The sequence below is a fragment of the Perissodus microlepis genome, chromosome 12 (assembly GCF_051167445.1).
Source record: "Perissodus microlepis isolate ML-2025 ecotype Zambia chromosome 12, ASM5116744v1, whole genome shotgun sequence".
NCBI classification, from domain to species: Eukaryota; Metazoa; Chordata; class Actinopteri; order Cichliformes; family Cichlidae; genus Perissodus; species Perissodus microlepis.
Window position 1 is genome coordinate 16,661,861 of NC_140472.1, and position 22,918 is coordinate 16,684,778.

At 39.1% G+C, this 22,918-nt stretch overlaps 1 protein-coding gene across 3 annotated transcripts in view; it reads left to right on the forward strand.

The window, feature by feature from the left end:
* Positions 1-13,123: 13,123 nt before the first annotated feature.
* edil3a (EGF like and discoidin domains 3a) overlaps positions 13,124-22,918 on the forward strand; it is a 125,232-nt gene continuing 115,437 nt past the window's right edge. For 2 of the 3 annotated variants that reach the window (XM_084947239.1, XM_084947240.1), the window contains exon 1: positions 13,124-13,550. In XM_084947239.1, the coding sequence (XP_084803365.1) occupies positions 13,487-13,550 (64 nt within the window). In that variant the 5' untranslated portion in view covers positions 13,124-13,486. The remainder of the gene's footprint in view (positions 13,551-22,918) is intronic. The other variant, XM_084947237.1, reaches the window with a different exon arrangement.

Sequence of the window (22,918 nt, forward strand, 5' to 3'; positions counted from 1 at the left end):
GCATGTCTCTGTGCTTACAGCTCTCTACCAGACAACATTTCTGAAGATAAAACAAGCAAATATTTACCATAGGGGAAAAACTGCGGAGCTTAACTAACATATTTGCAAACAATCACAGTAAAGATGCAGAGCAAAATTATGCCTCTGTTTGTTTATTTCACGCCTCCTGAGGTTCATGGTTTCTATGGAGACCCACAGTATGTGGGTGGTGGCTGTGGGGACTCAGGAGAGACCTTATCCCCTGCTCAAGTTCTGCGACATCGACAATCCAAACACTTTAGATTCACATTCGTTAATATCAAAATGTTTGCTCACATTTACTTTTTAAAGCCTTAAAAGATTTCTTGCACAAAAAGGAAGGGAACTGCATTTTATATCTGCATCCAGGCTGTGGGTACAGTGTTTCATCATGTGGCCAAAGTGTTGTTTTGTTACTGTTTATTTATTCATTCATTCATTTACTTTTCTGGTACTCATTTACAAAATATAGAATCATTTGTGGGTTTGTTTTTTTTTTTTTTTAAAAAAACAGCCCTATGATATAAGATACTTGTTGGTAGTACATTAAAGCTTAAATAAATAAATATTCACTTTTTTGCAGTACTGGGCAAAGACACAACATAGCTAAATCAAAATCCATTAGAAACCACAATATTTGAACTGAAAGTTGGCATTTCCAGAAGTCTCACAGAAGGTACTTTTGGCTGCTCCCTTATTTCCCAAGGGGTCACCACAGCAGATGGATCCTCATATTTGACATGACACAGATTTTACACCAGATGCCCTTTTTGAGGCAACCCTCCCATTTATCCGAGCTCGAGACCAGCGCGAGATCGACGCTAGCTCGTGATCCCCCGAGGCTGGGTTGCTTTCCCTCCTAGACTCAAAGCAGGGATCTTTTGTCTGTAAGTTGAGTGTTTTAATGACTATACCGTGGAGACGCTATTTCTGGAAGCCTCATGAAAGAATAAAATCTCCTTATTGATAAGGAGGAGAAAGCCAATTTTGTATTGTCAGCTTTACTTCAGCAGTGTGCCAATTACCCTGCAGCGTCCACAGTTCCCACAGCTGTTTTCCAGATCTGTAAGAGAAAGGGAAACAAATTTAGGAAGGCTTATGCTGCTCAAAGATGGCTCTTGAATTGGAATGGAAAAATGTCAAGTGTACTGTTTTGTAAAGACTGGGATAACAAAATTGAAAATCCTCCATTGCCAAACAGAGAGTTTCTCACAGACACAGGCAATCCTTGCATAACATCTGAATTATTTAAATATGGCAGCGGGGGTGCATAAGCATTACTGATTTAAGTCTAACTGGGTGAGAATGGACACAAACATTCCTTGACAGCTATAAAACCATTTTCAGCTGCAGAATATGTGACAGAGTCCATAGAGTAAAGGGTGACAGTTTCTGCAAGTAGGATCAATATATTGATCGTAAGTCATGGATCACTGGCGCTGTCATGTTGGTGGTCATCCCAGCTCTGCTTAACTTATTGATCATTTAATAGATTTTGCCAAGGAAGTTAATGGTCATACAGGAATTAATCATTACCGTTTATCAGCCTGGTGTGTCTATGAAGGCATCTGTAAAATACCAGTTATTATTGCAATTTTTTTGCAAGTCTGAGGACCTTTATATATTCAGAGGTTTTGGCACTTTCCTGGTCTGGAGTATACAGGTGTGTGTTAACACAATGCCACAATCTTCACAGGAGTGAACATCCCTCAAGGTCAGAAAGTGTAATGGTCAGAGCAATTCGAAAACCCAGGAGCTACTCAGACTTTACAGGCCTCAGTTATTATGTCAAATGTTAAAGTTTATGACGGATGTTAACATTTGACAGACAAAAGACTGAACAACTACAGTTTCTGTGTTTGGAAGGGTTAAGCCAGTCAAGTTGATCAAGTTTTATATATAATACAATGAAAAACAACAGCTGTTAATATAATAAAATAGATTAAAAATATAAAAGAAATCATGTCTAACAAGAACATGGCAGCACAGCTGAGGTTTGAAATATTGTGTCTGGAAAATACACAAAACATCTGAAACAATGTGCTCTGGACAGATGAAATCAAAGCGGAGATTATTGTCTGTAATGCACAGCACCACATTTGGATAACACCAAAACACAGCAAATCACTACAAACACCTAATACCAACTGTAAAGGACGGTGGTGGGGTGAGTATTCTCGAGCCAGATGTGAAGCTATCTGTCCAATAGCTAAAATTTGGCCATTAATGAACAGTGAAGCCAAAGCACAGCAGCAAATTTACACCAGAATGACTGAATAAGAAGGAACCAGTATGCTGCAATGGCCCAGTCAAAGAGCTCAGCCCAAGTGAAATACTGTGAAATGTCTGCAAATCTCAATGAACAGAGGCATAAGAGTAACATTCCTCTATGACTTTACCAGAGACTGATAAACTCATACAGGAAATGGTTACATTAAGTTATTGCTGCTAAAGGTGGTTCTACAAGCTACTGACTCAGGGGTGCATAAGTTTTCACAGGACTGCAAAACATTTTCTGAAAACTATTTGTTTTCACATGACTAGATTATACCACTTGTATATAATATAACTCTCAATACTCATTTAACATTATATTTTTACATTAACCTTTATTGCTGAAAGGCTTGAAAAAAACAATAAGATTGTGTTGCTTGATTTCAACTGAACTCCCTGCCACAAGTAATTAAACAGTAAATTACCAGCAGACCTAGCTGCTGGTAATATGTGACTTTCACTGACGTGCAGTTTGTCACTTTCCTTAAGTTATTCAACTCTGAAAAGAAGATTTTCACACATGCAAGTGAGTAAACACTGTGATACTGTTGTTTACTCTCAGTAAGTGGAGGCTTGATGTTAAGTGTCACCTCTTGTTTATCCCTTTCATCTCCTCCGTTTCCACCCACTCAGTTACTGCATCATGGCTGCGAGTTTGGAAAACAAGAAACAAAATTGTCAGAGGGCAAAACATTTACTTAATCTTTGAGTCAGGGATTTTAGATATCGCTGGTGGCTCGATGGTGAGGTTACTGTGGTACCATCACAGCAGGACACTTCTGTGTTTAAAGATCAAGGTTAGGTTTAGCCTTTGTGGAACTGTCCATCTGTGAACCCAGGTGCTCCGGTTTCATCCAAAAAGCCAAACTTTTTGGGTTAATAGTATAATCTATTGAAATAATGTGTGAAATTCAAACATTGTTATCGTTGGATACAGCTGTTTACCCCTTAATGTTAAGCTAAGTTAACTGGCTGTTTCTGATACCGGTTTCATTTTTATCCAACACAAATGATCATCTAATCTAACTGTTGAATTGAATTGAATGAATGCTTTATTGGCCATATGCAGGTTGCCCCGCAGAGGAATAGGACCCCCCCCCCCCCACTTACACACACAACAAAGACATCACATGGGAATACAGTCGGAGATCGGCAGCGTTGCAGAAAAAAAACCACTGAAAAAGTACACAACAATGGGAAAAGTACAAGAAGAAAAAAAGAGACCTCTTCTCACGCTGGGCACCTATGGGAGGACAGCATGAGAACAGGAAACAAAAAAAACTCCTCTGCACAGAGAGCACATAAATGTCCACATCACAACATTGGAGCACGTGAAAAAGACATTTGGAAATTGAAGGAGAGCACGGAGAGCACAGAAATATATATATAACGGGCCAAAAAGTCTGTTTTTTAAAATACTTTTAGAGTGAACTGGCCTGTCAGGCTTCATGTATGTTTGTTTGAGCCAATAAGATCATGACATTATGTGTATTATGTAAATGCACTACACAGAGATACAGTAGAGACAGGGTAGCGGCTAATTTTGCTTTAACAAGGTGTTTTGCTGTGTGTGGCTGTTTCATTGCACTTTAAATACAAAACATTGCCAAGTATGTAATCCACAAACACTTTTTGGAACAACCAGTAGACACGTTAGCACTGGCTCTTTCAATTTCCAAATGTCTTTTTTCAGCTTCTGGGTGTCTGTAAATACTTTCTATGGTTCCAGTGGAACAGAGGCTGTAAGTAACCTCCGTAAATGGTTTTATAAGCAGTTCACTGAAGCATGATGTCTCCTTACCTGAAAGCCCTTTTCATTATCCTTCACATATTACCACTGATACAATTTATTTTCAGGCATTTGCGGCATAGGTCGCTGATTCTCTCAACTGAGGCTATTTTCACACGCTTCAGAAAGATCGAGTCATCCATAGGCCTGTGTTCTCAAGATGAACTATAACTTTATATCTATAGGAAATCTCACATTAGCAAACTTTTCTAGACTTTTGGTTTTTCTTTTTTGTTTGGTTTTGTCTGAGAACATTTTGAGTTGCACATCTAGGCTAGAAGGGCAAACAAAGGCCAGTTTTTACTGCTCGTAAAACAACTTCAAACAGGATTTATGATCAGAGCAGATCCTTTGAAAGGCCGCAGCTTTTAATGAGTTTTGTCAAACAGCAAAGCATACTCATCAATAGGGATGGGTATCGAAAACCGGTTCTTGTTGAGAACCGGTTCCCACTGTTTCAATTCCTTGGAATTGTTTGCCATTTTTGCAAACGATTCCCTTATCGTTTCCAGTCGCCCCGAATGACGTCACCACATTGCTGAGCGTCATTTACCTGGCAGGAAACACGGCGCCTAAGCGGCTCAAACGCTCAAAAGTTTGATTATACTTTACGAGAACGGAAGACAACAGGGCAACTTGCAATACTTGCAAAGTGGATATTTCATTTAAGGGAGGAAACACTACGAATATGCAAAAGCATTTGCTCACAAAACACGTGATAACCTTAAATGAATGTCGTGTTTTTAATTCCGCTCCGGACTCGTGAATCTCAACGCAGCAGCAGCGGTAACGTTTGCACGTCCTCTCCCGTTAATGCGGCAGGTGAATAATCAACTAACAGTGCATATTATGTTAGCGCGATCTGCCTTATTACAAAACCTGCCATTACTGTGCATTTAGGTGACCATGATGAGAGAGACAGAGAGAGTCTGGCTGGCTCAGATGCTGGCAGTTCTCGCTGCAGTCTACCGTTAGCGTCTCCTTTCGGGCCAGGATAGACGAATGTCACAGAGCAGTGACTAAGTTTGTGGTCAAAGGCTTGCACCTATTTGCCACAGCAGATGCCCCCGATTTTCAGTAAGTGAATGTGTTTAATTGTAGGCAGGGACATTACTGGATATTTTTATGTAATTGCTACAGAATAATTTATGTTATACTTTGTTATTGCTACAGAAGAATATTTATTTTATTATTTTACGTTTACAATTTTTTTTTCCTGGGGACCCTGTGACACCCCATTTTAGAGCTGTAGGCTGGATCTCTTAAGATCTCACTGTTGGGTTTGTAAGGCCATGTTACTCCTAAATTTCTATCTTGTTCAAAGAGAAGATATAAAACAAAGTTCTAAGCTAATCGACCTTAGTGTTCTCCTTTTTTAAAAAGAATTGATAAGAGAATCGATAAAGAATCGAATCGTTAAACAGAATCGAAAATGGAATCGGAATCGTGAAAATCTTATCAATACCCATCCCTACTCATCAAGAATAACTAAATATATCACCCCGTTTCATAAGGCATTGCAAAAGAGAGAATTTATTTATAATAAACACACATTCGTTGATACTTTTAAAGATTCTTCTCAGCCTTTACCTTTTAGTGTGAGTTCTGCTGTTTCTGGTTGTTACTGGTAAACAGCTAAAGCGCTACAGGAGGGAAGAATGGGTAGGGATTTGGACATGATGGTAGGCAACATGTGTTTACTCGAGATGATCACGAAACTGGAGGAGTCGGGTGGGAGGATTTGGTCATAACTCAGACTGTTACATTATAAATCCTGCTGTCTCATGCAGGCAAAGAGTGTATTGATTTTTGCACAAGAAATATAGTCCAGGTTGTTTGCCTTTGTTGATATGCAGCATTGTGGTGTGGAAAATGAGTTGCAGAGGTCTTGTGGGGGGTGTGATCGCACACATTGACGTGAATAACCACCCCTCAGCATAATCATGCATTTGTGTTTTCAATTCTGGTTCTTTGGTACATTTGTTTCAGTTGAGTAAGTCAGGTGTGCACGGTTGGCCCAAAGTGCTCCTATAACTGTGTCTTTGCATATTTCAACTGCGTTTCTCAATTCTTTGCATTATCAGGGGCTTGCTCATATTTTTGTGTTCATGAGAAAATCTGAAATGTGTCAATACTGCAGTCCTAAACTTTTTGAGACAACCCTCATCTTTTCATATTTTGCTTGGAAAATCAGAGATAGGTGCAGCGGTTTGATGAAATGTGCAAACATACAGGGAAAAACTAAGCGGAGAAAACCAAACCTTTGTAGAATTCTAACAAATCTGAAAGTTTGGCACGACCAACTTTTTTTTTTCAACTGAGCCTGAACTCTTAGTCAAGGTTTCTTGTCATTTACTTACGTAGTCTCAAGGAATAGCTCTCCAAGCTTCTTGAAGGATGCTCCAAAGCTCTTTGAATGTTGTCTCTCTTTTGTTCTGTTCTCTCTCGAGTTGATCCCACACTACTTCAGTAATGTTGATGTCTGCGCTTTTTTGTAAGCTACTGTGTGCTTTTTTTTTTTATCAAGCTATTTCGGATTGTTGTCATACTGAAAAAGGGGAGGGAAATTGTCAATCAGATACTTTCCATATAGTATTGTATTGATCAGAATCTGATGCTACTTTTCTGCATTCATAATTCCATCAATTATGAATGGTTGAAATGCAGCCACAAATCGTGACAGAGCCTCCACCGTGTTTCACAGATGGCCGTAGACACTCAGTGTCACTTGCGTCAATTTGAACCACAATTTCCAAATAAAACCAGCTGTCACTGATTTTCAGTCCAGTTCTTGTGTGCTTTAGCATACAGCCTTTACTACCTGTTTCCCTAAAGAATGGTTTCTTCACAGCCTCCTTTCTATTGAAATAATTACTCATGAGATTTCAGCAAACAGTAGGCTGATCACCTGTTGCACCGATGTAACTTCCTTCTAGGATGCAAAATATAGAGAAATGAAGGGTGGTTCAAGACTTTTGCACAGTACTGTACCTTTAAATAAAACATTTTTGAAACTGAATTCTGAAAATCTGGAAAAAGTCCAACAAAAACAATAATCTGTTCAAACTTTTTCCTCCACACTTCGGAAGCCAAATAAGTTTGCTTCTCATACCCTGCAATTTTTATCACCCACTAAAACTTAAAAAACAAAGGATTTTAAGTTTTTCTTAAAGGTCATAACAATAGCACCAGAAAATTTTGTTTTTATAACATCATCAGTGTATTCAATTTAGTTCCCCTCAACTTTTTCACCTTTGTGTGTCCAACATTTTGAGAAAACCACTGTGATAAAGGAACTGTTGTTAACAAGACAAAGAATATTTGATCAGTCTGGGTTTTTTAACCTCTTTTTTAACATCAAAAAATTGGTGATTATCATCTTGATGGTGACAGTGGTTGTGTCTCAGTTTCAGGCAGTGATTGTTGTGAATTAGAGGTTTAAAACTGCTGCTGTTGTGATTTGCTGCCATATAAATAAAACTGAATTGAACAATGACAGTAACTTGTGAGAAGGAAAGTTTAGGATATTGCAACATCAACACATTAAGTCCCTGGACTCCAGTGTGTTACTACATCAGTGTAACAAAGCCTACCTAAATATTATGATTTTCAGCCATAGTTTAGAAAAGAAATATAGGTTTCTGAATGAGGGGAGTCAGGCCAGTGTTTCAGTCATCCACCAGATTGTTGCCTTGGACATATCCATGGTGGAAATAGATGGGGCAGGGTGCACTGTGGCAAATGTTTGTTTTAGTTGGGGCGAGTAATGGAAAATGTTTCTTGTAAGGTGACATATTATCGTTCTTTCACTCTGAAACTCAAAAATCACAGGGTAACTGGGCTGCATTGCAAAAGAACAAAATGTATCATATTAAATATTGTTGAGTGCAACAACGAGACAAAGGGGTTCTGTTTCCTCATCATTTACAGTTAAAATAGTGGAACTGTCTACTGACATAAAAGTGGCTAATATTGAGCATCACAATCACAGCTTAATTAATCACCTCACTCACTCATTTCTAGTTTTAGTACTCTGTGTATTTGCAGCTGAAAAAGTATAATAATAAGAAAAATGACAAAGAGAAGGAAAGTATGCTTGTGCCAGTGGTATCAGGAGCGAGGGACTAGAAGAAGAGAGGAAAGAGAAACAGAGAAGCCTGCTGGGGGAACATAACTCCGCTCTGTCCCAGTGCTGAGAGAGGAAAGAAAAAGAAGACACAATGCAATATTCTCTTTGGAATTAATACACTGTCTCTTCTGCAAGAGCATCTAATTTAGTGTTACTTGCATTCCTCACAGTCTCAAGCTGCCCCTCGCTCTGTGTCTCTGCCACTTTCTTCATCCATCTCCTTTACTATCTCGCCATTTCCATACTGCTCCATGCCATAACCATCCTCCCACCCCGCAACATCCACCACCTCTTTCCCTTCCCTGCCTCTCATTCTCTTCTTCTCTGCCTTAGGCCTTTGTTAGACTGTCTTTGTGGCGAGTGCAGAAAAAGAGAGAGTGGGGCCTTGAACACAAGTCAAGCAGTTTGAATGGGAAAAGGATGGCAGAAGAAACTGGAGAAATGGGAGATGAGAGAGGGACCGAGTGGATATGAAAAACCGCTCGCCTCCTGTGAGAGACTGAGGGAATGAAAAGGAAAGGGAGCGTGCTAATGGAAAGACAGGCAGGCAAGGACGAAAAAAGTGGTTATCTACAGTTTTAAGAAAGTTAACCTCATTAAAATTGTGCTAAGAGAAATGCTGAGGGCATACCAGATAATAAATTCTCATGCTAATAGTACATGCTTGGTCAAAATTCATAGATTTTTTACCTATTAAGTTCCAATTCAAAATGATTTCTGCATCCTAAAGGTGCTACAGCTGCCTCTCCAACTGAATAAAAGCGAAAACTCTGTATGCCCCAAATGAAACATTGCTGGAAGAGAAATAGTGAACACCCGTCTTCAGCTCTTATTTTTTTTTCTAGAAATGAAAACATGGAACTCGTTTTAGTGGCTAAAACAAAAACAGCAGTAAATGAGTCAAATATGAGAAGGTCACTTTGTTTTCCAGCCCGTTGCTCACCCTAAATGGGTCCCCACGGTCTAAATGAGGATGGATGCGAGCTGAAGACGATTCACTGATCTGTGTGTTTCAACAAGCCGAGGGAAAGACAAGGGCAAAGGAGGCAAACGGAGTTGAGTTTGAAGAAGGACTGACCATGTCTCGGTTTAGATATGCGAGTGTGAAGGATTTACAGAATACACTTGTGGCTGCTGTGATCTGTTTCTAAGCTGTGAGAGGACACTGGGAGGAGGTCAAGAGGTGGAGATTTAGCAGCGAGCCCTGGTGCCAGTGGACAATCTTCTTTGATCTTCTCTTTGTTACTCAATTCTTTTACTTTTTCCTACAGGGCATACACAAAACTAATGATGCGTTTAATGATCGCAGATGCATGCTTTTTAGTCAGATGTTAAAGTTTTATATTTTTTAGATGACATATTTTGTTTTTCTGACTACAAATAAAGGCTTTACCTCACACATTTTACCGATACCTTTATTTATAATGATATTATCAGTGCAAAAGCATGAAATCTATAGTCAGAGATTGAGGGGACGGGATGTGATCTTGGAGGGGCTGGATGGACAGGTACTATTTTAAAGGGACCAGTGCAGTTCTTTGTTGTAGCAATATAAAATAGAAGTGGATCCTGTGTTTTTCATATGTAGGAATGTCCATTATTGGAGTTGTGCTTCTCTAGACCTGTGCCATTTCCTAAACCTAATTTATGGTCCTGCAAATATGTCTGTCTGCATACACATTTACGTGTGCACAGTGAGGTGCAGTCCTCCAAAATCCCAAATGCACATTGCTGGACACAGATGACCTATGTCTATTGATTGACCTTAGGCCCACTTGTTAACCAATATATTGGTTAACAAGTGGGCCTGAATAGGAAAGGGCGTAGCAGTGGAGTTTGCCAGGAGTGGGAGAACTTTAAAAAAAAATCTTCAAAGATCAAATATCACAGCATAACTTTGCTCTTCTCTGCAGCTGGCAGACAGACCACCAACAGCACAGGCAAGGGTAGCCAACAGTCTGGTTGAACCACATATTTTGTACACTGCTTTCATCGACAACAAACACTGCAGGTACACTGTCAGTCTGCTACTGCCCCCAGACTGCCTTCATGTTACCTCCGCTTAAGCATAAAATAAGCATTACAACCACATGTTTTACCAGATGTCTGCAATCACAAAATGTTCTTGTCTAGAACAATAAAGACATTGACTTTGGTCATAAAACAACTAAATTTAGTTTGTTTGCCTGCTTGGTTGCAGTCGGAGTTGCTGCTGTGTTGTGTTGTGTTGTTCTGGAGCCATCTCAGCAGGGTGAAGCAGTTTGCAGGATGTAGGTTGAACTATGGGTCGTTCAGTCTTTACTGTCAACATTGATGGTTGCACAGCAGTATTCTGTAGTGTTGCTCTTGTAAGGCAAACAGAGCTCAAAGGGTAGGCACCTGACTGTGGCCCTTGCTCCAGTGTAAGTGAGGTTGAATGGTACCAGGTGATTTTAGTTAATGTTGACTTTCCTGCTTGTTCAGAGTGAAGGAAGAAAACTTAGAGGCACATTAGGCAAAAGTGAACAAAGTGAACAAAATACAGAACAAAGTTTGTGAGCTGTTATGGACAAGTCTTGTAGGATTATGTGAAAGAACTCCACACAAAATAATTTAACACAGGGACATGAAAAATAAAGAACAAAGATAACAACCAATGAGGAGAAAAAAGGAACTAGGACTCCAGTATCATACTGAAGTCTGTAACACAGCATGGGGTCTCCTTGTTGCTGGACTTACTGATATATCCGTCTAAAGACAGAGTTAGGTGCTGTTACATGGGCAGGTTTGATATTATCATAGCACAAACTGCACTCTTCCCCTTCAATATAATCAGAACTAAAGAAAAAGGCAAATAGAACAATGAGCAGGACAATTCAACAAATTCACATCTGTTAACCAATGTGCTCTTAACACAATGACTAGACAGCATCAACAGTTGTTCTAATTTAATTTTATGATCACAATTACAGCTAAGGAACATCAGCAGCCACTGGATAATTTTTTTAGGGATGTGTCGCATCCCTTCTTTGCCTTCTTTGCCCTTGTCAGTGGATTCATGAAAACCGATGCTTTTTTAAATATAATCGTACGCAGATGTTCCAACATGATCATACTTTGAGGGAGAGGGATGTGCTATTCCACCAAGTATCACATGCAATGGAGACAAGTCTGGAAATCTGACACAGTGGGAGGTGCTCTTTGGAATAGAGGGCAGCTTCTCATTATCATGATAGCAGACTTTACTGTGGCCACTGTGGATGATTTATTAGTCTTGACCAAGTGCATACAGTTATAGGTCTCTATCTACATTAAACCATAAGACACCTGATATCTTTCATGATTCATAATGAGGAGCCTGAAAGCATCTCAAGGTCAGACTGTTGGATAAAGACATCGACTTAAAGTCAGAGTCCTGCTACTTTTCTTTCTTTCGTTCTGGAAACTTCTCTCTCAGATGTGCAGAAATGGCAATGGTCACAAATATGGAATGAAACAGTGCATTTATTCATGGATCAGTTATTCATGTAAGGAGAACATGTCATTGTAATGTCTGCAGCCAGTATGCTCTTGCTATTGCAGAAAATGTCTTTAAATACTATTATTATTTCTTAAAAAACAGATCAAAAATGTTATTGAGGAGTAAGATAGCTATGTTGAACAAATATATGGGGGGAGTTGGTCGGGGCCCATAATCACAGTTCTCACCATGAGTTAATCAGTGTCAGTTTATAATTGGCAAAGTGCAATTGTCACATTAATTTAACTCAACCCAGATTCATGAAAATCCAATCAGAGGTGGGCGAAATATCACACGTGGCACAAAGGAACAATCAGTGTGGTGCCACCCTCTTGAGAAATAATCTAATTTTGAGAATGTCACACCCCAGTGAGACACCTGTATACGTTCAGTATGCATAAACAGTCTGCACAGGCTGTGAAAAAGCATGGATGCGTTATTGTAGTAGTTTATGTTTCAGTAAGATCTTCAGTTGAAGGATGGAAATGGCTTGTAAATTGGAAACTCGCTGTAAGCAGGGAAGTTGTGGTTTGTGTAAATTAATATGCGTTACTTAGATGTTCGTTAAACTCTGTTTCAGAGATGCTGTTCAGTCAGTGCCATCTTTTTCTCTCTCCTAGAAACAACAGGAGAATCTACAAAATGAAAATTGTTCATAGAACATTACGGCCAGTATCCTAATGCGATAAAGAATTTTCCAATTTAATCGTTTTGTTGAGGATACTAAAACTCATCAAGGCTTTCCAGAAAAATACTTTTGAAAGTACTAAATTAATTGCTGAGCATCCAACTTCCGGAGGCTTAAAAAACAGAAATCTGAGAGTGAAATAAGGAGTTTGGGAGAGGCTGATTATGCGCAATTTAAATTTCTAGCAAGTTCTGACTTTTGGAAGAATTTTTTTAAAGCTCTCTCTCTATTATTTATTTTTTATCGGGAGTGGGAGGAGGAAGAGCTTGCTCCACCAATAAAGCCTACCATGAAGCATCCTCCCAGTGACCAAAGGACCAAAGTGACTGTGGTCCAAGCTGCATAACGTTTTGACTGTGCACCTTTAAAACAATAAAAAAATAGTAAGGAAATAAAAAAAACTTATTTATCCTTTAAAAAATAGCTTTATAACTTAATTTTTAATATTTATAAAAATAACTTTATAAATACAACTAACTGCGTAAACAGGCATTGGCTTAAACTCTACATGACATGATATCAGAAAGAGAGAGAGAATTAAAAATAAGAAAATAAAAGTCGGCGAAAAACACGTTTTGTTTTTTATTATAATTATTATTTATTTACTTATTTATTTATTTGGATACACGAGACATCAAATGAAGCGCAGTTCAAATTAAAAGTCATCACTTCTAGTTTTATTTTGTATGTGTGTAGCGGAAGTGATAATTCTTCTGACTCTGGGAGGTTTGACAGTAGTCGTCCGGCAGCACCGACTGAGCGCGCACGTCGCTCTCTCCACTACATCGCACCACTGCGGTAGGAGCGCGGAGGCAGCAGCAGAGGAGTGCCCGGCAGGCACAGTCCACTTGTTCCTGCAGGACAAAATCCAGGTGGCGAGTCTCTCACTCTGTCTCTCTGTGTCTCCCTCTCTGCCGACTTTATCGCAGCGCAAGACTTTACCTGAGAGGACATAGTCATATAGCAACAGCTCTCAGGGTAACCCTCACAGTCCAGCCGGAGCAAAGGAAGGAGAAGTTTGGGCTATTGCCACGCGATTTTACCCACAGCTCCGTAACCTTGGAAGTCGGACCTGATTATTGTGAGAGGATGGGACCGCTACTCCTTTCCGTCGCCCTGTGCTTGAGCGCCGCTGTCCCACAGCTTGTGAAAGGTGAGCGGAACAAGTGACAGGCAAAAATAATCATTGTCACATTTTCTTTTCTTTTCTTTTCTTTTTCCCCACACAAATAGTTCTTTAGCGTGGGAGCATCACCGAACAGAATCCTTTGGCATATTTACATATTCTACTGAAAGTGACAAAGTGCTGGTGATTATTCAAAGAGGATCGTGGGGAGTGGGGGTATCCCACATGAACGGTTCAACACTGTATTGTTCGCGGGAAACGGAGCAGTCTCGGCACGTTTTTTTTTTTTTTTTTTTTTTATCCGTGCACGACTCGTTAGTTAATTGGTTTGATTGTGTTTAAAGGAGACCTGTTTGAGTATACAAGCGGCCGATTGTGTATTTTATCTGTGTGTAATTGCTCTTTGATAAAGGGCCACATGAGACTGCGCACAATTAAGGCAAATGTGCACAGCTCCAGTGTTTCGTGCGCCCTCACAGTGACCATCTTCAGCTGCTTGCTTGGCTTATGTGCGAAGCTTACATGGGGTAAAAGAAGCTGAGGGTCCAGGTTTAGCTCTCGTTAATTAATGCAGGGGGACAAAGGCATCTTTCTCCCCTTATTTACCCATTTTTTTAATAACCAATATAAAAAGAAGAAGAAAAAAAAAACGGAATAGAAAGATTTCTTGCGTGGTGACTAGACAAATCTAGAGGTGATATATATCCTGTAATAGTTGCCTTATCATTATTAACCAGCGCAATATTACAAGTAGGGTAAATGGACATTGAAGTCTAATGTAGAGTCTTACCAAAACATGTCACACTGCTTTATGCAGAGAGAAAACTGCTGAAAGCTTATAGATTAACCTGACTCCCTGAATCACCGTTCCCATCATTTACATCCTCCCCCCTTTTGCCCTTCCTGTTCTCTGGTGATGGGGATGTTTAAGCTTTTGGCCGCTATATATTTTCCACCATCAGTGCAGAGCCGTACCTGTGGGATACACATATATATTTTTTTTGATAAAGAAAACAGGGTAGTCCTGATAGAAGTGGGTCATGCCATTGTCCCTGTCTCTGTTCATTTAGCAACACGCTTGCCTCAGGAGTCACACATGTCAGACAGACCTCAGTCTCTACACCGGGAGTGTGCCCCAAGCAGAGTTTCTAAGGCTCCCTAAGCCTCACAGTGTCAACTCACAGTCAGCTGTTATAAGACATAATACTGCCTGGTAGGCTGGCATAATGAATGTACAGGAAGAGCAGAGAGCCGTGGTGCCGCGGGTCGACTTGTTTCAAGGCTCAGTGAGTTAAAAATAAACCCCGGACTAGTCCCTCAATTAATCATATCCCAGTTAAAAATTGTGCTATTGTAAAGGGATTTATTTTTTTTGTCCATCTGCTTCAAAAATGAGTTAAGCTGTAACCTTAGTCACAAAAGGGAGCTTGTTAGAGGAGGAAATGGAGGTTAATCGACAGTGTTAATGTTTCATCTGTGTTTGAACAACAGCCATAGTCATATTGGTCAGCCTGGCAGCTATATTTGCAACCGAACCCCTTCGTCACCGTTGCTGTCAGTCTGACATGTTTAAAAAATCCACAGTCAGATTAAAAGGGACACGAAAGCATTCAGCTGTCATGAAGAAAGTGGCAGAAAAAAATGTCTTGTGATTATTAGAAATCTCTTTGTGTTGCCTTGAAGATACGGTTTACTTACCTTTTGTCATTGCTCAAAGACAGCAGGTGTCTTCTGAGATAGCGGCTAACAAACACTGCATGGAGGATGTCACAGGGTGTCTCTGTCCACTGAAACAAATTGATGGGGTAGAAAGATTCGCCTTCAGGTAAAACAGACTGCATTGTTCCATGTCAGTGTGCAATACATCACCTCCTCTCTTTGGTTACTGGGGCTGACTCTCACACATTGTTTGGGGTCCTGCCTGTCTGTCTGGACAAAGCACATGACTGCACCCGTGGGTTCTGTGGATGGATATGTAAGACGCTTTTGTGCTTTGTTTGGAGTGTCAGCCTTAATGAGTTTTATGCATCTTAATTTTAGCCCCAGTCTTGTGATAAGGACTTCACAATTAGAGGCTTTTAGTCGAATGGACAGCCATCTGGAGTGGCAGTGTGATTGTTTGCTATTGGTGAGCCATGATTAGTGTTAATATTGTTGACTGCTGTTCATTTTAGCCAAAGATTGCACTTGTGTAACGCAGTTGAAGAAGTCAAACAATACACTAATGTAGAAATATTGCAATTTTGCGAATGTTGGCAGCTTTAAATTGCTCATCATGCTCAATATGATGTAGGTTTGAGAGGTTGGGAGGCTTACTGAAGGGCAGCAGAAGTTTTGTTTAGCTGAGAGAAATTGAGCTTCTGCTTCCAAACAGTTGGATGGATATAAATGAGATATACCGACTTGATAGATAAATCTATCAAGGCTGATTTGATAGATTTATCTGAAAGGTCAACACATTTACTGGCAGCTGAGGTTATGGTTGATGTACCAATGAATTTTAATAAGAAAGACATGTGACCTACACTGCTCTGCAAAAGTAAAGAGCCACCCCTCATTTCTGTATATAAAATGGGAAAACGCTACAAATATACATGGCAATACAGTATATAAGGCAAGAGTTTGTGCAATTCTAATGAGGTTAAAAAACCAATATTTGGTACGACCCAATGATTCTTCAACACTGCTGCAACTCTCTTAGGCAAGCTTCCCTGTCATTTCTTTAAGCAGTCTTCAGGAAAAGTTCTCCGGGGTTCTTAAAGAACATTCAAAGCTCTTCTTTGAATGTTGGCTGCTTTTGTTCTGTTCTCTATCAAGATGATCCCACTTGCTACAATAAGGTCTGGGCTCTGAGGAGGCCGATCCATGACTGATAGTCTTTAACTGTGTTTTTCTATCCAGGTATGTTTTAATGCATTGACCTCATACTGGGAACCATTTTCATGCTGGAAAATGAAGTTGTTACCAATTACATGCTTTCCAGATGGTATTGCATAATGGATCAAATCGAATCGCACGTTTTTGCCTTCATAATTCCATCAATTTTGACAAGATGCTCAATACCACTGAATGCAAAGCATCCCCAAACCTCACCAGAGCCTCCGTTGTGTTTTACAGATGACTGTAGACACTGTTGTACCTCTCTCCTGACCCCTGTGTACATATTTAAACCAAAATTTCACATTTGTTTTCAGGAGTGATGAAAATGATGATTTTCAGTACAATTCTTGTGTAATTTGGCATACCTGTAGAAGCCTGGAGAGATCCATCCATCCATCCTCCTCTTCTGCTTATCCTTACCAGGGTCACGGTGGCTAGAGCCTATCCCAGCTACCACAGGGCTAGAGGGCCTGGAGAGCTATTTAGAAAATAAATAAATAAAAGAGAGTCTAGCTCCTTGGGAGCAAAATATGAAGAAATAAGCTTCTTCAAGCCTTTTGCACATTACTGTAGCTCTACAGTGCTGTGCACTAGATGTGCAAAGATAGTGTGGTGAAGAAATGAAAGCCTTTTAAAAGAAGATGTATTTGTTTCCTTGCCACAAAAGAGGAAATAAATAACAGCAAAAACAATTTTTTTTTACTCTGACTCAGAATTTTGGTTCATCTCTATTATATCTTTAATAAAATGGAGCTTTTGTTTGCAGACATTTAAATGGATATAATGCATATTAATTGTACAGATTTATCCAAACCTCATTACCTTTACTGGCCACTAAAGGTTATGGTTGATGTATGACTGACTTTTAATAACAATAACTGGCGACCTACCTCTACAGTGCTCTTCAATCCGGTTTTAAATGGCACAGTCCTTAATCAGTGGAGAGAGGTCAGACTTCTGTCAAATCAGCAGCCATGATTAGCAACGGATTCCAAGCTACTCATTGGACAACAACCCCTGCACAAGAAAACGCAACATAGAATATCAAAACATAGAACTAAGTGATGTAGTGACAGCGCTGCTGTTTTTTTGTGGAACTTAATAGGGATATTTGTTGTCAGTGCAGATGTTCACTAATCCTTTTTATATTTGAAGGAGACTTCATTTGTCTGTCATGCTGACAAGGTGATGCATACAATGCTATTTGTCTTTGCCATCTCAGTTCTCCTGCCTACATTTCATGCTTGACTTATATGGAGGGCACTGGAGTGATGGTTATCAAGGTTGCAAGGACACATGAAGAGGAAACGCTTACCAAAGAGCTTTAATGCAGCCTTGAGAATAAAATAGCAGCATGGTGGTAAAAGACGTATTTTAGTCAACGCAAACTTTCAGACAGGAAAAAAATGGATGTTTCATAGTTATTTTATAACATTTTGTGGTTTTGTTTGATTTAGAGTTCTGTGCAAAAGTCTTGAGCTACCCCTCATTTCTTTATATTTAGCTTCCAGGTTGCCAGACTTTCTTGTCATTAAAGTGGTTTTGAGAAGTCGTCACTCTTGGATGAGTGACGAAACATTTCCCGCGCTGTTCATCTACGTCCAGATGAACAGAATCATCTTTTTGGGAGTTCTTTACCTGGATGATTGAGCATGCATCAAGACATCTCGAGAAATAGTTCTCCAGATTTTTTTTGTTTTGTTTTTAAGAGTTTTTCTTTTACACATTGGCTGCCTTTTTACCCAGTTCTTGTACTTGACCATTTTCAGAGAAAGGTTTTTTTTTTCCTTTGATAAGCCACTTAAAACTGAACTATGATTCATTCAAGCATAAAAAGGGCAACAAAGAACCAATTTTAAATAGTATTTTTAGAGACTTGGGTACTAGCAGTCTGTCGCAGAATCACAGAAATTGTTCTCATTTCTTAAGCTGCGAAAATGCCAAAGATAACACAGCCTTGACAGATATAAAGTTGTATTTTTCCCCCAACAAGGTGGGGAAAACTTGCATATATTAGCACTGTGTGCAGTGCATTCTCAAAAAAGTGGTTTAGACCTGCTTTCCAGTCAGTGGTGTTGGGGATCTTGTGAAAACTGATGTAATTATGAATGAGGAGAAATACCATCAGGTTTTTATTTGACCATGCAATACTGGAAAACCCCTGATTTTTAATGGTGGGCAATGTGACCTCAAAATTAGATTATGACATGTTGAGAAAATTTATGATATTTCTGACAAAAAAGACATTTGGAGCATTTTATCGATGCTTCGGGCAGCAGCAAATGAAAGACATTTTCCATCCTTCTTTTCCAATGAGCTACTATCATTGAGGACACACTTCCTGATTTGAAGTGTGAATCTATTTAAAAAAAATAAGGTGCTACCAGCAGTGTGGTGCCAGAGAGACACAAGATGTGTGGAATGTAAGCACAAAAGTAACCCAGGGAGTGTAGTTTAACAATAAATAAAGTACCAAAATATTAATATTATTACATTATAAATATGAGCCATATTTTTGCTGTTGAATCTTGGCTCATGCTTTAAGCCCTGTTTTGCCACCTTGTAAACACATCAATAATTGAATGGGTTGAACATCATTAGCTGCCTGTACTGTATGTCTTCCTTCGTAGCCTGGACAATGTGTGTGTTTTTTTCCTCAAGTCATGAAACACATTTGTTCTTTCCACCTTTGGCAGGAACAATTTTCCTTGCATATTTTGCTGAGTACTGTGCTTTGTTGGAGGTTGCTGAAGTAGTTTTAGTTTTGGCTGACTTGTGGCTGTTGCTGTCAGTCATGCCTGGGCTTCTCTGCTTGCATGCATTGGGGAACACAAAGGCATGGGGATGCTACAACATCGTCAGTGTAAAAATATCATGTAAAAATTTATACCAAACAGTCAAAGCTAATCATCTCAAATGATATGATATGGCACAGCCCTAGTAATGGTTTCATTTTCCAGCATGACAATGATCCCAGACACACTGCCAATACAGCAAAAGCAAAGCTGGATAGGAAAACACACAATGGAACACTATCAGTCATAGACTGGCCTCCCCAGAGCACGGACCTCAACATTACTCCAACAATGTGGGATCACCCTGACAGAGAACAGAACAAAAGGCAACACCCCAAGAGAATCCAGGCTATGTTGAAAAATAAAGGCAGTCCTACCAAAAATGGACTTTCAGGCTTGTTAGGATTGTCGAAATTCTCTTTCCCCTTATATACTGTGGTTTCCATTTATGTTTGCACATATTTCAGTAAATCCAACTATTTCCCATTTCCTTGCACATTATAAAAAAATAAAAAACTGAGGTGCCTCAAGACTTTTGCAGTGATGGTACAATAATCATGTGACCGTCACTGAAACACTGAAAATTATCGTGTTTGAAGCCCAGTTCTGTATCCTCAAGGTGACTTTTGCTTAACTCTGCATTTGGCAGTGAGTGAAAAGGAAGAATTCTTCAAGGCATCAAACAGACAAAAGATAAACACAAAGACTGATCACCAGTAAAAATAGCAATTTTCACACAATAGCTTGTCTGTTTTCCCACAGTCCTTAACTCAAAGGTGATGTTTCTCTTCACAAAACTATGGAAATGTTGATTCTGTATTTCCCCAAACAGTGTTAAAGTTCTGTCACTGACTAAAGGCAATATATAACATTATGACAGCTGACTTAAGCTGTGGCGTTCTTAGCAAAGTGTTAATGTCAGGAAAAAAAGCAGAAAGAGCCCCGTAGCTTGAGTAAAAAGATTATACAAATTCTTCATTTGTAGTGTGAGTTATCGTTGAGTGTACATTCATTTTTCAGCTAAGAACATGCAGTGGCCTGTCCCTTTCATAGCTTGAGTATTAATAAGACCACATGCTGGGTTTAAGTAATCCCACTGGGTCACAATTAATGTTTCAACTCTTGGAGGCACAAGAAGACTCACTGCATGTGATGCAAAAAAAGTTGCAGGTAATAACTTCAAATATATGCACTTTAACAAGTGGACCTGCATGTTTGAAATCGTTAAATGGTATAGTGGATCACTTCAAAGTGACACATGTGACACAATAACAATTTTAGCTCAATTATGCTGTTTTCATAATGCTTCAAACCAAAATTATAAATGAAAATGACATTTCTTTTTGATTACTTGATTTTCCTCCTTACAGCAGACAATTCAGTATCTCTGCTAGTACTAAACCTTACTGCCAGTGGATGGGTGTTAGTGGTGGAACGGTGGTCGCACGACGTAGTTTGATGATAAAGTATTAAAGCATGCAGAAGTGGAACGCTGAAGGTTCAGAACACTTTTGATCTGTGTAACTCAATGAACAGCATTCTTCCCCCTGCAAATGCGATCTTACTTCACTGTTTTATTCATGTGTGACATTCAGAAGACATCACCTGTATGTAATTTAACACTAAAATTTGTACCCGCAATGCATTTTTGTTTGACTCACCAATAAATACGAAATGATTAATTTGAAAAAGCACCGCAGGCTAGTTTAAGTAAAAAAAGATGGAAAAAAAAATCTTTTTTGTGGCCCTTTTCCTGCAATGCTTCTTTTATTGGCACATAAATTCAGAAAAAAGCACAAATGTCATAATTTTCTGTTCACTAAACTTATATGGAGTAGTTTGCAGAAGCGCAGCTCCTCTTGTAAATGAGTAAATCTTTGCATTTTGATGGATAAATGTCTGTCAGCATGAGGCAGAAAGAGAAAATATGTTTTAAATGCATAAAAGTGCCTTTTAGATTTGTTTATCGACACCACAGATGTGACTATTGTTAATAATATTAAAATATAAATAAAACAAATTTATTTTAGAGATGTATTCTGATACCTTTCAGTCATGGTACAGTATCATTTTTATTCAATTTCTCAAGGTTCAGCTACCATTTTTTTAGGTTAAAAATCAGAGGTATACTGCAAAAAGAAAGGCCCTGGGGCCACAAGAAAAATATTAAAACCAAACTTTTCACTCATAAGGAAGCCTAACAAGGTAAACAATAGGTAACAGTCAAGTTGGATGAAAGGATGATAAACCAGGGTATTTTTTGGCTGGAACGTTAAGCGTTTTCTCGTATATCGTTAAAATGTTTGTATCTATCTTTCTCTATATTATTTTAAGAATGTTGTTTTTATCAATAACTGCCTGTGCAGATGTGTAGGTGTGCCAAGTGTAGGTGTGTGTGTGTGGGAAGAGGATAGGTATTTAGGAGGAGGGAGGAATGAAAAGCTTACTGACAAGTGTCAATGTGGATTGTAAGTGTATCCTCAGCCAAGCACAATTTCTATACTCAGTGGGTGTGCCTGCTGAGTGCAATGGACCCCCTGTATTTGACAGGGAGGTGTCACACCAGTATCAGCATTCATTATTGGTTTTGGCCATGAGTGAAGACTTCACCTTTCCCCAACGGATCAATAGGAAGACTAAAGTATTTTGCATTAAGTGCAGAACTGCAGTAGCCGTTAAGTCTGATGAGATGTAAGCAGTTTCAGCTTGTTTAAGTTTTAGTGGGGGACAAACAAAGAATGTAACTCTTGCTTTTGTATGGGAGTATTTGACTCATTTTCATCTCTCAAAAAATTTCTGGTTGTATTAATTACAAATATGGTTAAACTGCTTCAGATGGAAGTGAAGCTGCTGTAGTTAAAATGAGATTGAGTACTTTAGTCTTTGGTCTGATAAAGAACCCACCATATTCAGTCAGGCCAGTCTACTTACTTTAGTTCAGATGAGATTAAGTGCTTAAGACACCTGTCCCAAGGAGATGATGCCTCCTGATTCTGTCCCAAGGACATACTTAAATGAAGAGTCCCAACTCAGTCTATATTTAAAAAAATCCTTGAATTATGTCTCTGTCTTTGATTGACAGTTATGATGCCATAAAACCTACAAGAAATAACTAGCACTCATGCAAATTAATTAAACACTGTAACTGTTTTGCAACATATAATTTCTTTTAAAACTTCTTTGAGGTGTTTTCAGCTTTTTACTCTTAAAGACTTGCCAGCTCTGTATTATACAGTATTTCAACTTACATTTGAGTATATTAGTACATGCACTGAATGTATTGTCTGTTTTTCTTTGTGTGTGTTTGTGTGTGTACAGGAGAGTTGGTTTTTGTGCTTGAAGCTTGGAGAGGTAACCCAGAAATGTCATCACACCAATTCTAGGCAGCAATTCTGGCTGTTTTTCACAGTGTGGAAGTGCATCCATACTTCACTCATTTGGCAAAACGCAAAACAACATGCATTTATTTATTGTGTGAGTCAGCCCGATTTTACACTAAATTGCGCTGAATAGAAACAGGTGAGTGACTGAGAGGAAGCAGGATACGATCAGTCTGGATATGACAAGTTTCAACTGGAAGCCTTTGCTTTAAACATTTTTTTTTTCAGAAGAGCCATTTTAGGTAACGACATAATGTATATGTTATCCATTTTGAAGATAAGTGCATTTTTTTTTTTTTTTTAAGTGCAACATTTTCCATCCAGATGTTTTAGATTACCC